General features: G+C 39.0%; 1 protein-coding gene across 1 annotated transcript in view; it reads right to left on the bottom strand.

Moving 5' to 3' along the window:
* Positions 1–3,500: 3,500 nt before the first annotated feature.
* The window catches only part of LOC141361708 (protein NLRC3-like), a 57,232-nt gene continuing 46,150 nt past the window's right edge, over positions 3,501–14,582 (bottom strand). The window contains exons 11-14 of the mRNA XM_073863398.1: positions 5,082–5,258; positions 4,454–4,582; positions 3,967–4,137; positions 3,501–3,678 (exon numbers count right to left, since the gene is read on the bottom strand). Of these exons, the coding sequence (XP_073719499.1) occupies positions 3,501–3,678; positions 3,967–4,137; positions 4,454–4,582; positions 5,082–5,258 (655 nt within the window). The remainder of the gene's footprint in view (positions 3,679–3,966; positions 4,138–4,453; positions 4,583–5,081; positions 5,259–14,582) is intronic.

Here is a 14,582-nt window from a genome sequence, read left to right as displayed (position 1 = left end):
CTTTACTGTAATGTACAAATGCAGTATAGTACTGTGGATTTTTACAGTAATGTGTTGCTAAATCTACAGCGACATTTAACAGTGTGGGTTATTTTCAACCCAACTTTGGGTCAAAAAGAACCCAAAATTTGGGTTAAATTAATCCAGAAATAGTTCATATTTGACCCAACAATGGTTTAAAACAACCCATTTTGTAGAATGTACTAAGAGTAAAAATAACTTTTTTGACACTTTGCTTATGTTTAGCATGAGGACTACAACTCTTAAACTGTGTTAATAAGTCAGAATGCATGAAATAGCATTAAACCACCTCTTTAAACAGTATATACTTTGTCTGCAACATTTTGGCAGTTAATATGAAACATAACGGGTATCATATGGTAAAACAAAATTCAGACCCACACATGCACAAATAGTTTATTCAGTTTATCTTCGCATCTGTTGGTTGTGTTGACTGTCTCTGTTCGTCATTTTCACAATTTCTTCATTACCAGAAGATCAGACTGACATCTAAAATCTGTTAAAACACAAACTTTTGTCATCTCAGAAAAAAATGAAGCACAACAGACTACATGAATAGATTAAAAAACAGATTAATTCTAAATAAAGATTAAACATAAACCTGTTAATTGTTTCACAGGTATTTGTTTTGGTACAACACTCTTTTAAAGTACTTCATAATGAATATTTATGTGTGACACTATCAGATAAAAGTGTTAACACAAATCCATTGACTCAGATTATAACAGAAAAATGTATTTGTGTTATTCTCACAGTAAAGAACTACATAATCTATGATTCATTCCTCAAATGAGTAGTGTTTAATAGGTTTGTTTATTCTAAATTACAGAGCACATGTTGCTATAGTTTGTCTTAGATTTAGTTTGTTCATGTTGTTTCTTGCAGTGAACCTTTATTATGTTCACTTGGGAATAAAATGACTTATCTCTTAAAGTGTCACTGTGACTGTAACAGAGAGAAGAATGAGTGAGAAAACTAATAACAGCTTCTAAGGCTACAGTAAAAATTTTAAGCTCGATCGACAGCTTCGCACATTGGTCATTTTAACTTTAATGGGTTGGACTCATCAAAGGCCCCCCCATATAACTCCTGCTCAAGTTCTAGCTTTACAAAAGCCAATGCAAGTATCGTTTATTCGTGGATGCTTAAGTTATTACCCCTTTTAATTAAGGAGATTGTTAGAGGTTCTGATGGTTTGTGCAGACATTAAGCCTCTCGATCTACTATTTTCCATTCTTTGGCCATAAAAAGGACCATAAGCACAGATTGCTCAGCCCTGTATGAATATGTAAAGTAGCTGTGTTACACTTAGTTTGTGCCGCTCTCACCCCAGAATTGAAGATAATTATCCATAATGTCTACTGCAAAAATAATACTTTAATATTTACAGCTGTCACTATGGTTATATGCGTCACATTGACAATTTTCAGCTGTGTAAGGGGTTGTGCACACCAAAACTTTTAAACGCGGCTGAAAACGCTTGGACAACACCGAATGCCAGCTGTTTTTCAGCTGAGTGCCAGCTTTCTTCAGCTAAGCGCTTTGGTAGCACTGATACGTCAGCTGTGAGACGGTTGGTTGCTGTGATACTTGTCACGCCCCTCCTCCACTGTGATTGGACAGCCGCGTGAGAACTGACATTGACGAGCGGAGCTTTTTACTCAGTTGAATATTTTTGAACTCTCGGCGCTCCGCGCTGAGCGCGAAAAAAACCCAAGCGCCCGTTTTCAGAGCGGAAAAAACCCGCTAGCTGCTGGCTTATTTGAAAAACGCCAAGTTTCCATTAGAATCAATTGAAAATATGCGCTGGCCGCGGGCGTAAAAGCTTTGGTGTGTCCAGCCCCTAATACTCACATCTGTAAGAAAATGCGACTGTCAGTCCTATAGACCAGTTCAAAAGATGTAAACAACACTGGTCCAGAAGCCCTTCCTGTTTCCGTTTTTTAACACTAGATAAACGTTGGGATAAAATAAACCAACAGAACATATAAACCTGAATTAACTGAAGTTAAACAAACATCTTAAAGATAATAATATATGTAAAATAAAAAAATAACTGTCACAAACTGTAACAGGAAGTGTTTCTGGACCAGTGTTGTTTACATCATTTGAACTGGTCTATACTGTGTGTGAACAGAGCTACTAATGCACATTTCTCACTAAAGAAGTTTGTGTAACAGGGATGCGCATGTCAACCAAGTTATGGTTCAGCTCTCTGACACATGGATTTAAACACAGATCAACATTCACAACGAGAAATGTCGGCAAACTGAACTGAAGCAGAGATCAGGGAGGTCGTCACTATCCGCGCTGTAGCTGGGATCATTCACCAGCATGACAGAACAGGGCATTACATGCTCATTATGATCTTGTCATAAACAAAAATGCACACGCATGGTTTCTTGAGAGAAAAATCACAGATAATTAGCAAACTTTAGATGCTGTGGAAAACCTACCAAGTGCAGTACTTAAATTATGTCACATGTCTTTATGGGATCTTTATGGTATGTGTGTTAATGCATGAACAGATTCTAGAAAAACATTGGCAGTGTGAATGAACCAAATATCAAACAATCCTACATAAATCCCGGACACAATTTCTTTGTATTTTCAATGCTTTAGTGTAAGGGTTAACTATCATTCGTGCTGTTTTTTAGTCACATAAGAAAAGAAAGTTTAAGGTACAGAAACCTACAGAGACTTAAAGGTATAGCGGAAGATTTCCATTTTCCGGGTGGATCATTAAGACTATTGGTCATCCCAGATGTCAATCATTCTTATTATATGTTGACGTATAACCGTCATATACGTGCTCGCCTCTAGGTTCGCTTGCTGCACATGCGCACTTTCACGTGTATGTGTGTTGTGCTACGGTTTCAACCATTCATTGAAGCTCGCGTTCTCGCTGTGTTTTTTTTTTCAAAATGTCTGAGGGTCACAAGAGAAAAAGTGTCTACGAATTGTATGACAAGAAGAGAAAGGACTATAAAGAAAGAAACAAGACCAGAATGTTTATGGGAGACTATTTCACACGCTGGCGTGAGCTAAAAGGACAGGTTGGGCTTCCCACGCGAAGTTTCTACTGGAAAGGTACATTTTGTCATGCTATTTGGAGAAATCCATTTAAAATCACTGCTAGTAAAAGTTGATGTAAGCTATGATTAGCGATGCTAGCCCTGGCACAAGTCACGAACCACACAGACGCGGTAAACATGCCGGCAGAAACTTGAAAACAGAGCGAAGAGAAGAACTGAGCTCCTGCATGCTCTCTCTCTGTCTCGTGCACGCGTTAAACAGGCGTTCCCTCTCGGGAGTGTTGCGTGTGCATTTTTAAAAAAATATCGAGGGGCGATTCTTTTAAATAATTCAGGAAAATCTTCCGCTATACCTTTAACTAGAGCTCATTATTATAACATATATTATAACATACCTCTCTTACAGGTATTTGGATGAAAACTATATATTTTGATTACTATTACTCATTCTAGTGTCTCAAGTTTGTAATGTGGATTGTCTTTCAGATCAGAAAGCAGCTTCACTCCTGAACCTGTGAGATTATTATAAGAAAGATTCAGTTCTCTCAGGTGTGATGGGTTTGATTTCAGAGCTGAAGACAGAGCAACACAATCTTCATCTGTGATATTACAATCACTCAACCTGTAGAGAACAATGACACACAATTTACTCTCTCAGATCAGCAGGAATGTCATAAAAGTAAACAAGATTATTACAAGAACAAAAAAACATGTCACAATGAATAACATTCATGATCTTGATGCAGTATTAGAGGGATTTCATTATTCAATGCAGAGAGAACATCTCTGTACTGATTAATTTTATGTGAGTGCTTTGAAAACCATAAATGCATACAGCATTTAAATCGCCAATGTCAACAAACATCTTTTTGTAAGCAAGAGTACATATCTGACAGAGAGATGATCTTACTTCAGTATCTCCAATTTACAGTCAGGATTCTTCAGTACAAAAGAGATCAGCTTCACTCCTGAATCTCCCAAAATATTATAAGCCATATCCATATCCAGGTGTGGTGGTTTTGATCTCAGAGCTGAAGTCAGAGCCACATAACCTTTAGCTGTCATATTAAACCAACTCAACCTATAGAGAACAATGACACACATTTCAGTCTCTTGTAAATACCTGTAAATAAGATTATAAATGCTATGTTAAAAATACATCACACTGTATTACATTGTTGTATGTCCCTGATCACATGAGATTGTTAAACAATAGATAATACTACCCATGTTGTAACTTGTATCACTCATTTTATTGTTTGTTGATGTGAGGAAGATGTGTGTGTCAATGTTTGCACCAGGGTTTAAATTATCTTTTTAAAAATAAAACCTAGAGGAAAAAACTTTTTAATACACAATCACAGCAAAGAAGGGTTTGTAGTCTGATCATATCTCACTTTGACTTCATGTCTGCGTGTCCTAGATTATTATGAGACAGGTCCAGATCTCTCAGGTGTGATGGGTTTGATGTCAGAGCTGAAGACAGAGCAACACAACCTTCAACTGTGATATTACACAATCTCAACCTGTAGAGAACAATGACACACACTTCAGTCTCTTAGTTCACAATACAAAAGACAAAATAAACACAGTTTATGCAAAATTAGAAAGGTACCAATGAGATTATAAATGCTTTGTTTAAATGTCAAAAAACATCACACACGACTATAAGAGTGGTAAATGTCCCTCACCACATTGTTTTAGTAAACAATAGTACATGCATTAACTAACATGAAAAAACAATGAACAATATAGTTTTTCAACATCATTATAGTATTAATTCTTGTCCATGTTAGTTAATGGTGCATTAATTAATGTTAAGATTTACAAGGCTTGATTTAATAAATATATTAGTAAATGTTGAAATTAACACAAACAAAGATGAATAAATGCTGTAGAAGTACTGTTTATTGTTAGTTCATGTTAATGCATTAACTAATTGTTAACAAAAACAACCTTATTATTAAGTGTTACCCAAATGTTTTACTGAATCACAGTACATGTGTGACAGAGAGATGATCTTACTCTAGTATCTTCAGTTTACAGTCATAATTCTTCAGTACATCACAGATCAGCTTTACTCCTGAATCTCTAAGATAATAATTATAAGACAGACTCAGTTCTCTCAGATGTGATGGGTTTGATGTCAGAGCTGAAGACAAAGCAGCACAACCTTCAGCTGTAAGTTTACAACGACTCAACCTGTAGAGAATAATGACACACACTTCAGTCTCTTAGTTTACAATACAAAAGACAAAATAAACATAGTTTTATAAAAAATTACAAAGGTACCAGTAAATTAGATTAAAACACTATGTTAAAATGTCAAAAAACATCACACATGAGAGCATGTGTGATGTTTTTTGACATTTTAACATAGTGTTTCAGAATGCTTCTGAGGCAGCATTCCAAGGCAGGAAGGCATAAAGGCATGTCCGAATCCATGGCTGTCTGAATTAGAGGATGACACGGGAGTGGATTTTCACTCCTGTCCTGTCCCACTCCCATAGAAATAAATCCCACTCCCAGACCAAAGTTTAAAAAATAATCCCATCCCATCCCGCTCCTGGTAAATTGACTCCCAAACCCATCCCGCTCCTGTATCGCTCCCATATATTTTTTTCTTCAACTAGTGTTTAGTTCATACAAAGAATTTGATTTAATCTGCTCTCCATCCTGTTTTGGACCAGCTGCTGAGCCGGTTTCTAGATTTTCTCCAGAAAATGGAATACAGCAAATAAAAGAAAAACAATACATAGTTCACTCCATGTCTACAATAGTTTAATAAACCCAAAGTCTGGAGTCCAGAACACAAGAACCAGACGAATAATTTTGTAGTTGAAATGTAAAATACATTTAGAATTTGGTGCCTATTTGAACGAGAAAAGTTGTGTTTGTAGTCTCACTCCCTCAACAAAGATATTGGACTTCCTTCTTTCAATTATGCAAAATGATGATTTTTACATCACTGAAAGAAGGAAGTGCAACACTGAAATCTGTATTTCTCCTGTCTCAGCGGCAACTGAGAAAATGATGCATGACCATTCAATATGACTGGGGTTCTAACTATACAAAGATTTATGCAAATGGGTGAAGTGTCCCTTTAAGTGTGAAGTAAAAGTTATGTCTACGTAAAATAAACAAAGATGGTGCACCCAGTGTGTACTGCTGGTCGAGCAGCTACACGGTGTGAAAAGCCAGAGATATATACATTGACTAATGGTAGAGTAATCGTCAAGGATGAACTCTTAAACTTCTTGGTTGTTAAAGGGACACTTCACCCATTTGCATTAAGCTTTGTATAGTTAGAACCCCAGGCATGTTTTTGAATGGTCATGCATTATTTTCTCAGTACAAATACAGATTTCAGTGTTGCACTTCCTTCTTTCAATGATGTAAAAATCATAATTTTGCATCATTGAAAGAAGGAAGTCCAATATCTTTGTTGAGGGAGTGAGACTACAAACACCCCTTTTCTCTGTCAAATAGGCACCAAATTCGAAATGTATGTTAAATTTCACCTACAATTATAACACACTTTCAATAAAGATGAATGTTTCTACGGGTGAAATGGGCTCCTTTAAGCTAAATACTTTAACTCAAGATGAAATTGTCCTGCTGGCATTAAATAACTATTCTTCGGAACGTATTGAGGAATCGAAGAGGATTATATTCGATGTGTGCCCCCAGACAACACAGCGCAATATTGCGCATAAGGGGCCACAAAAGGACGCAAATAACATCAAAGCATACCTGAAAGTGATAAATGAATGTGGTGATAATATACCGCGGTTTGTATCACACAGATGATCTGACGGTAATTGGTTTTGGAAGTCTAGATGCATCGGCACTACTTTGTAGAGTGGAGCAACTTGGCAGAGATTTACAAGCAGTGAGAGAGATGCTGCGAGAACAAGCCAATGTAAATGAAAATCTGCGGCTATCAACAGGCACTATTGAACGCCGGGTTACTATGATCGAGCTAAGAGGGACTCCTCCAGAAGGGTGTACAAAATGTCTGCAGAGACACCGAATCAGCTGGAATATGTGCCAGATGGAACACATGCATGCGCTACAGAATGGTCTACGGTTGTGAAGGGAGGCCGGCAAGTAAAGCATGTGCCACAAGCTGTGGCTGACAGAAGTGGATCTGACCATCCTCCGGCGCGGCGAGAAAGGAAGAAAGCTATGGGCATTACTGATACTGGCGCTGTCAGTAGTTTACAGGTGGTTACAACTAAGCGGGTGAGTCTCTTTGCTTCTCAATTTGATCCTGCACTTGAGGCTGAAACGCTAAGGGATTATCTTGCGGAGAAATTAAACAATACCACGGTTACATGCATGAAGATCGTAGTGTCTATAGAGGGTTTAGCTCGTTGCATGTCACGGCTGAATGTAATGATATTGCCGTAATGTTTTTGGTGCATCCTCAGCTGCGTCCGAAAGCTCTAAAATGCTGCCTTCTAAGACATCAAGGCATGTCTGACTCTAACGTAAGGTTTACTTCCTGTCTTCTGAGATACCTCCAAGTCCTGTCCCACAGTTTTATGCGTGTGTGCGCATGGGGAATGTGATTGGTCGAGCCTGGTCGAGTTCAAAAAATAAAATGGCGGCCAAGGAAGTGGCTGAAGCACAAATTTAGTAAACATAGGTTATATTTTCACTTTTTACACCTTTTAAATGCATTTCTAGCGAGAAATTAGTATTGTAGTTTTCAAATATGGAATTAGTTTTCACAAACGCGCTCTTTGTTTATATTTCAAACACGCTGCCAATGAAGTGTGTCCGAATGCGTTTCTCTAAGCTGCCTTCATGCCTCCGAAGTCACTTGGTGTGTTTGAGATCATCCGGCGCTGCGCAGACCGATCGGCGAGGTTTGCTGCTTGCAGTCGAGGGAGGAACTGAAGGCGGAGCTGTCAAGCCGGACACCTGCTGCTTGCCGTAGTGACGTGTGCGCCGTGTTTCCTTGTTTTTAATCGCGAATGAAGTGAACTAGATGCTGAATTTGATAAAAACAAATCTTTTAATAAAATGTTGCAACCAGAAACATTTTATATGGAATATTTTAATTGCTGCTTATACTGTATACCCGAAAATAATGGGAAACAAGTCTATATTATTAAAATACCAATAGAGTTTGTTATTTTCATTTTTATTTTATTACACGACACAATATAACCTATTTATGCATATTAACGTGTTTTTCCTGTTTTAAAAAATGAATTTATAATGTTTATTAGTGGAACTAAAGGTTGGATTAAACTTGAAACGCACGTGATCGTTGTTATCAGTGAGGCGACCAATCACGTAAAGCTGTTTCGTCATCACAACTCCGTGCAGCCGCTCTGGAGAAGCTGCAGTGCCAGCTGAAGTCGGACAAAATTACTAACCGGAATGCACTGCTTCAAGTCAGCCGCCGATCGGTCTGCACAGCGCCGCATGAAGTCGAACACACCTATTGCCTCATTAGGCAGCAAGGCAACAGTCAGCTGCCTAAGCTTTCGGACACAGTCCTCGTTTCCGTTCCTTGCATCCTTTCCTCGCGTCTTAGCTACACCCTCCTAGCAAGCGAGGAAAGACGTGCGAACGGAGGAGACGAAGCATTAACCCTCTGGGGTCTAAGGCCGCTTTTTTTTGCTTTTTTCAGTTGCTTAAAAACATATTAATGGCAAAAGTCTCATAACACTGCGTTCATCACAAACTGGGCTACAATATCATATAATCAACATGTATGTACATGTTTGTATTTTTGAGAGAAAACTGTTTATGCGTGGTTTTTGAAAAAGCAAAAATTTTAAGTCACTGATATAAGTCCACAAAACTAATTATAAACATGTTTTCCCAAGACTTTTCAAAACAGGATCTAGTAGTCTAGAGTTTTTTCTTCAAAATGATGTGAAAATCATTCGGCCTACTCATTCACATAAAGCAAGATATTGATTTACAATTTCTAAGACACTTTTGCTTGGGAAAGGCTGTATGCGTGGAGGCGGGAAAGCTCCTGAATAATCAGTGATTGACAGCGAGAGACAAAAGGGTTGAATAATGAGCCACATGAGCCTTGTGGGGATGTTCAACAGGAATGTAACTTTCTCTGTAGTAATGATAAGGTTTACTTTTCAATATAATGTAAATACACACACATTATATATATAAAATATCAATAGAAATATATAATTTCACAAGTATAAGTTACCTTTTAGGAACCATAGTAGCCTAATCATGGTAAAGGTACTGTTTGGCCATTGTAAAGTGAACACAGGGTTTGTGTTTGGTTGGCCAGCGAGAGGTTTACTTTTGTGCAGTAAAAAGCTCAAAAGAACAACTGCCTATCGTTGTTTGGACTCTTATTTGTGTTTTTGTAATCATTATAGTAGAAACACAGCAAGGGACAAGCGTGATAAACTTATCAATGTTTGTTTACAACCGCGCCTCACATGTTGATCATGAAAGCAGTAACAAAGGAATGTTTGCGCACGCAAGTGATCCTGTGTTTAATAAACTTGCTGTGCGGAGATATACGCTTAGACGCAACTAAATAAGGATTGTACTGTTTGCAGTCGCGTATTTTAAAATTCCAAAAAGCGCGTTGAGTTTCCTGACTCGTGTGTTTTGTGCGAAGAACAAAGAAACACTCGCGTCTGGAGATATTGACACACATACGCAAGTAAATAAGGATTTAGATGTCATGTTTTTGTGCAATCGGATGAAACAACAAGGAATGGAGAGACTGGGTTGTGGATTGCGTATCCATTGACTGCAGGAGGCAGAAGACATGCATATGGATGTTTCTGCTCATTCACTTCAATGGCGCGGGGGTGTGGCGATCTCTTTTCATTACAGATAATCAGGTAACATTAGAGAGACGGTCCCTCTCCTACTTCTCATACAGTTTACACCGAATGACAATATATGTTTTCGATCTCACTTACATCATTTAAAAGCGGACATTCCAAGCATTATGTTGACATTTATCTTTTGTTTTTATGACATGTATTTGTGAGGTTACAGTTAATTTTCTGACGCGTTTCTGAAATGACTTCACTGAGGGAGAGAGAACAAAACGTGCATCATGTTTATTTTCTTAATTTTGCGAAAAGCACAACATTCTGTTTTATTGGGGGTGGACAGAAAAAACGAAACACTTTAATGTTTTAAATGATGTATAAATCATATCTGTATGTCCAAAATCAGCAGAGTTATCTAAGTCTCTTTGCGGAGTGATTGAAAAATAAAGAGTTTGCGGCGCCCGCGCCGCAGCCGACCCCAGAGTGTTTTAAGTGAAATGGTATCCTCTTTCCTCACTGTCTGTATAATGTTCTATTATCAAGTGCATAAAAAACCCAAAATATTTAACAAGAAAAATACACTTGTGTATCCCCACTCATGACTACTCAGAAAAGTCTCCTAACTCCTTGTTCCCCACCTCCTCACGATGCAATTAAAGAATTGAAAGGTCCTACAATATTGCGGAGCTCCATCAGTTTCCGGGTCGTAGGATGTAGGACGTAGGAGCGAGGAGACAAGGAAGCATATTGAGAAGCACCCGAATAATAATTAATTCGTAATAATAATTTGTTACATTTATATAGCGCTTTTCTCAGTGCTCAAAGCGCTTTGCATATGAATGGGGGAATCTCCTCAACCACCACCAAAGTGCAGCATCCACCTGGATGATGCGACGGCAGCCATATTGCGCCAGGACGCCCACCACACACCAGCTTATTAGTGGAGAGGAGACAGAGTGATATAGCCAATTAATAGGGATGATTAGTAGGCCAATGGGCAAGTTTGGCCAGGATGCCGGGGTACACCCCTACTCTTTCGAAGAACATCCTGGGATTTTTAACAGAGAGTCAGGACCTCGGTTTAACGTCTCATCCGAAGGACGGTGCTTTTTTGACAGTATAGTGTCCCCGTCACTATACTGGGGTGTTAGGACCCACACAGACCACAGGGTGAGCACCCCCTGCTGGTCTCACTAACACCTCTACCAGCAGCAACCCGGTTTCCCAGGTGGTCTCCCATCCAAGTACTGACCAGGCTCATCCCTGCTTAGCTTCAGTGGGCAAGCTGTCGTGGGCTACAGGGTGATATGGCTGAAGTAAGTGAAACGGCATGCCCTCATTCCTCACTCACAACGCAAGCCTCCACTGAATGCACGGGCGTCTCAACAAACGGACGAGGCGTTTATAGTTGACGCCCTCGCTGTTGCACCATTCTTTGAACCACCAGGGGTTGACACGTCACATTAAACAAGATAAAGGTCACTCCTAAAATGTTTGTGTGCGTGTGTAATAATTAGTCCCTATATTGCCTTGTAAGCTACCTTATAATTACCGCATATACCCGAATATAAGACGACCCCCCCCCCATTTTCCAAATGTATTTTTGGGTTTTCACCAGAAAATAATTTTATTTAAATTTTTTATTGTCTCTCTCTCTCTCTCTGTCTCTCTCTCCGCCTCGCATGCGCACCTCTCTCTCTCTCCCTCGCTCTGCATCTCGCTCGGCAGGTTTCAGTTTACCGTAAACTTGCGGCGTTTTAATTCAGTTAAACACAGATAGTATGTTGCTGCTCTAATTTTAAATGCATATTGGAAGGGAGAGCTTGTTTTGTCTTAATGAGTCGCTTTTCATACACTATTTCAGATTAATTCCGTTGTGCTTTCTCCCTTTCCCCCCGTGAATTTGTCCATATCGTGAATATAAGACGACTCTCCATTTAGAACAAAAAGCCACGTCTTATATTCCGGTATACTGCAATGTCAGCTTGCTTTTCCCTTTACATGCACTTTTTAAATTCTTTCCATCAAGCTACATCAAACCATTTTCAATCATCAGTTGCTGCCTGCCTTCTAAAACCTACTATTTAGCGATCTAAATCCATTATGTGACTCGTTAATGCTGCGGCTGAATGACAGTTTGCAACGCACAATTGGCGTCTGTTGATTTCACACACGTGTAAAAGAAAATCTTACTTTTATGCACAAGCTACGTTTGATACTTTTTCTCTATGTCTAAATGTTCACTCCCCGCAAGTCTTACTTTCATTTTACAATGCAGGAACTGTAACCAGAGATATGCTAGTTATAAATACAGTAATCATTACTTTATTTAGGCAGAATAAGTTCGTTGTGGTTTCCAAGCTCGTTAACGTTAGCGGTCTTCCACTGATACTGGCATTAGCAGGTCTATGACGAGACATAATTTAGCAAAGAATAACTTCACACTGCAAATTGTAAAACATACATTTTCAAGATAACAGGCTAAGGAGAGATGATACGTCTCATTGCTTTATCTGTCACGCTATAAAAGAAATACTTCAGTCACATTGTCAAAAGTTAAAAGGACAGTCAGTCAACTACACTGCAACAACGTAACATTACTAGGTAATTCCGCTTCACTCTCGGCTTATTTAACAGCAGCAAAACTGGACATGATAGTCACAAATTTTGTCATGCTTATTTGAGTTAAGAGACCTGATAGGGATGTTCTTTTAAAGCTCCCGTTCTGTCTGTGATTTTGAAGCTTTGATTGTGTTTATAGTGGGCAATATAACACGTGTTCATGTTTCACGTGTAAAAAAACGCGGTATTTTTCACACAATTTACTTATCTGTATAGCTCTGTTTTCACTGTCCTCAAAACAGGCTGATGTCTTCCTTGTTAAAGACGGAGTCCATGATGTTTGAAAGCCAATGTTGATATTTGAAATCACCTAAACAAACACGCCCCTACCCCAATAGAATCTGGACCTTCTGTTGATAGACCCGCACCACACATATGCAACCCGGCATTTGATTTGATTTGATTGGCTATAAGTGTGTTTTGGTAGTCGGCCCGTCTCCTTTTCCAAACCGTTTTTCAAACATCGTGGACTCCGCCTTTAAGTGAAGTCCCTCCTTCAAAAATATGTATCGAGTTCTGATTGTGTAGTTTGTTTAGTGTGCTGTGATTCGATAGCAGCTTAGCTTAGCAGAGCTGTTTGAGCCAAAGCTGGTGACTGAAGTATTCCTGTGGGCGGAGTTTAGTCAACGAACTGTTTTACTGATGTCATTAAAGCAGGAAATAGAGGGCTGTTAGTCCAAACCGGCCGTTCATTGTAGGCTTTTAAAGAGGAATTCTATTAAAGAAAATATATCGCCTGGCAGTGAACTTTGAGCTTTATCATTTTACGGGTATTATTTATGCTATTATAGCAACATTACACACTAACTAGGGTTTAAAAAATGGCATCAGGAAGAACGTGACCTTTAATTGTTATTCAAGCAATGTATGTCTCGTGACCAACTCACCATGAACCTAACCGCTGTTCTCTCTGCCCTAGTCTGGCTGGATCAGCAGGTTGCAGGATGTGTGACGTGTTATACACGAGTGTTGCCTACAGGGTGGTTGTAAAGTGCCCCCTGGTGGACAAACTATACAACGGCAACACTCATGACATGGTTGAAGATTGTTTCGTCCGCTTATTTTTTTATATTCATTTATCGGCCATTATGAATGCCGATACCGATAGTTTGAAAAAAAAAGCCTAATATCGGCCAGCCGATATATCGGTCGGGCTCTAGTGTATGTGTGATGTAACTGTGTGTTAACACTTTAGTTAGATTTTGTTCACTGTAGCATGGTTTATATCTTAGGTATGAAATTATTATTCAATGTGATTTTAAACCCATATCTTGTCTAGTATCAAATTAATCTACTTTTTATTTCCTAATCATTGCTATGCATCATATTACCATAAGCCTCATCAATGTCATTTAATATCGATTTGAAGAGTTTTGGAAACAAACTTTTATCATTATGCAATTACGCAAATGTGATGTCTGAAAGAACAAAGGCTAGTTTCCCGTGCGATCGAACACTTCACACATTGGTCATTCACCTAAAATGGGCTGGGCGCGTGAAAGGTCAAAACGGCCTATCGCCCAAGCCATCATTCCTCAATTCGCTCAGTAGCGCTCAGTAACTCAGCCACCCGGTGGCTCAGGAGTGCTCAGTTACTCAGGTAACCCGTCAGCGCAGTTTGGAAACTCGCTGAGACTCACCCAGAGTCCCTTGGATTCATCATCTTTTCTCTGAGCCCTGTCTTACTCTTCGGGACAGTCTTTCCCGGCTTTGCGCTAGTTTGGAAAACCAAGCGGACCAATCCGCCCTACGAAACAACTTGACGGATTCCGTCATCTTATGAACACATCTGGATTCTCTCTCTCTCTCCCTGCTCGCACCGCGTGCATCAGAAACTTCGCACCGCATCACAAAGAGCCAAATGCAAGTATAAACTTGTTTTACTCGCTGATGTTTAAGCTTTACCCCTTACAGAAAATTAAGGCGCTCCTTAGAGATTTTCCGATGGTTTGTGCAGATGTTAAATAATAGTGCTATTGCCAATCTTTTACTCTCTCTAGCTATTTTCAATCTTTTCTTTCTCATCTATGTTTTATGTTATTGTATATTTGTATGTTTAGTTAGTCGTTATGTGTACTTTGTTTTATAGTTAATAAACCGGTTTTGCATTTTCACA

The sequence above is a fragment of the Misgurnus anguillicaudatus genome, chromosome 24 (assembly GCF_027580225.2).
Source record: "Misgurnus anguillicaudatus chromosome 24, ASM2758022v2, whole genome shotgun sequence".
NCBI lineage: Eukaryota > Metazoa > Chordata > Actinopteri > Cypriniformes > Cobitidae > Misgurnus > Misgurnus anguillicaudatus.
This window is presented reverse-complemented; position numbering and strand designations above follow the sequence as displayed.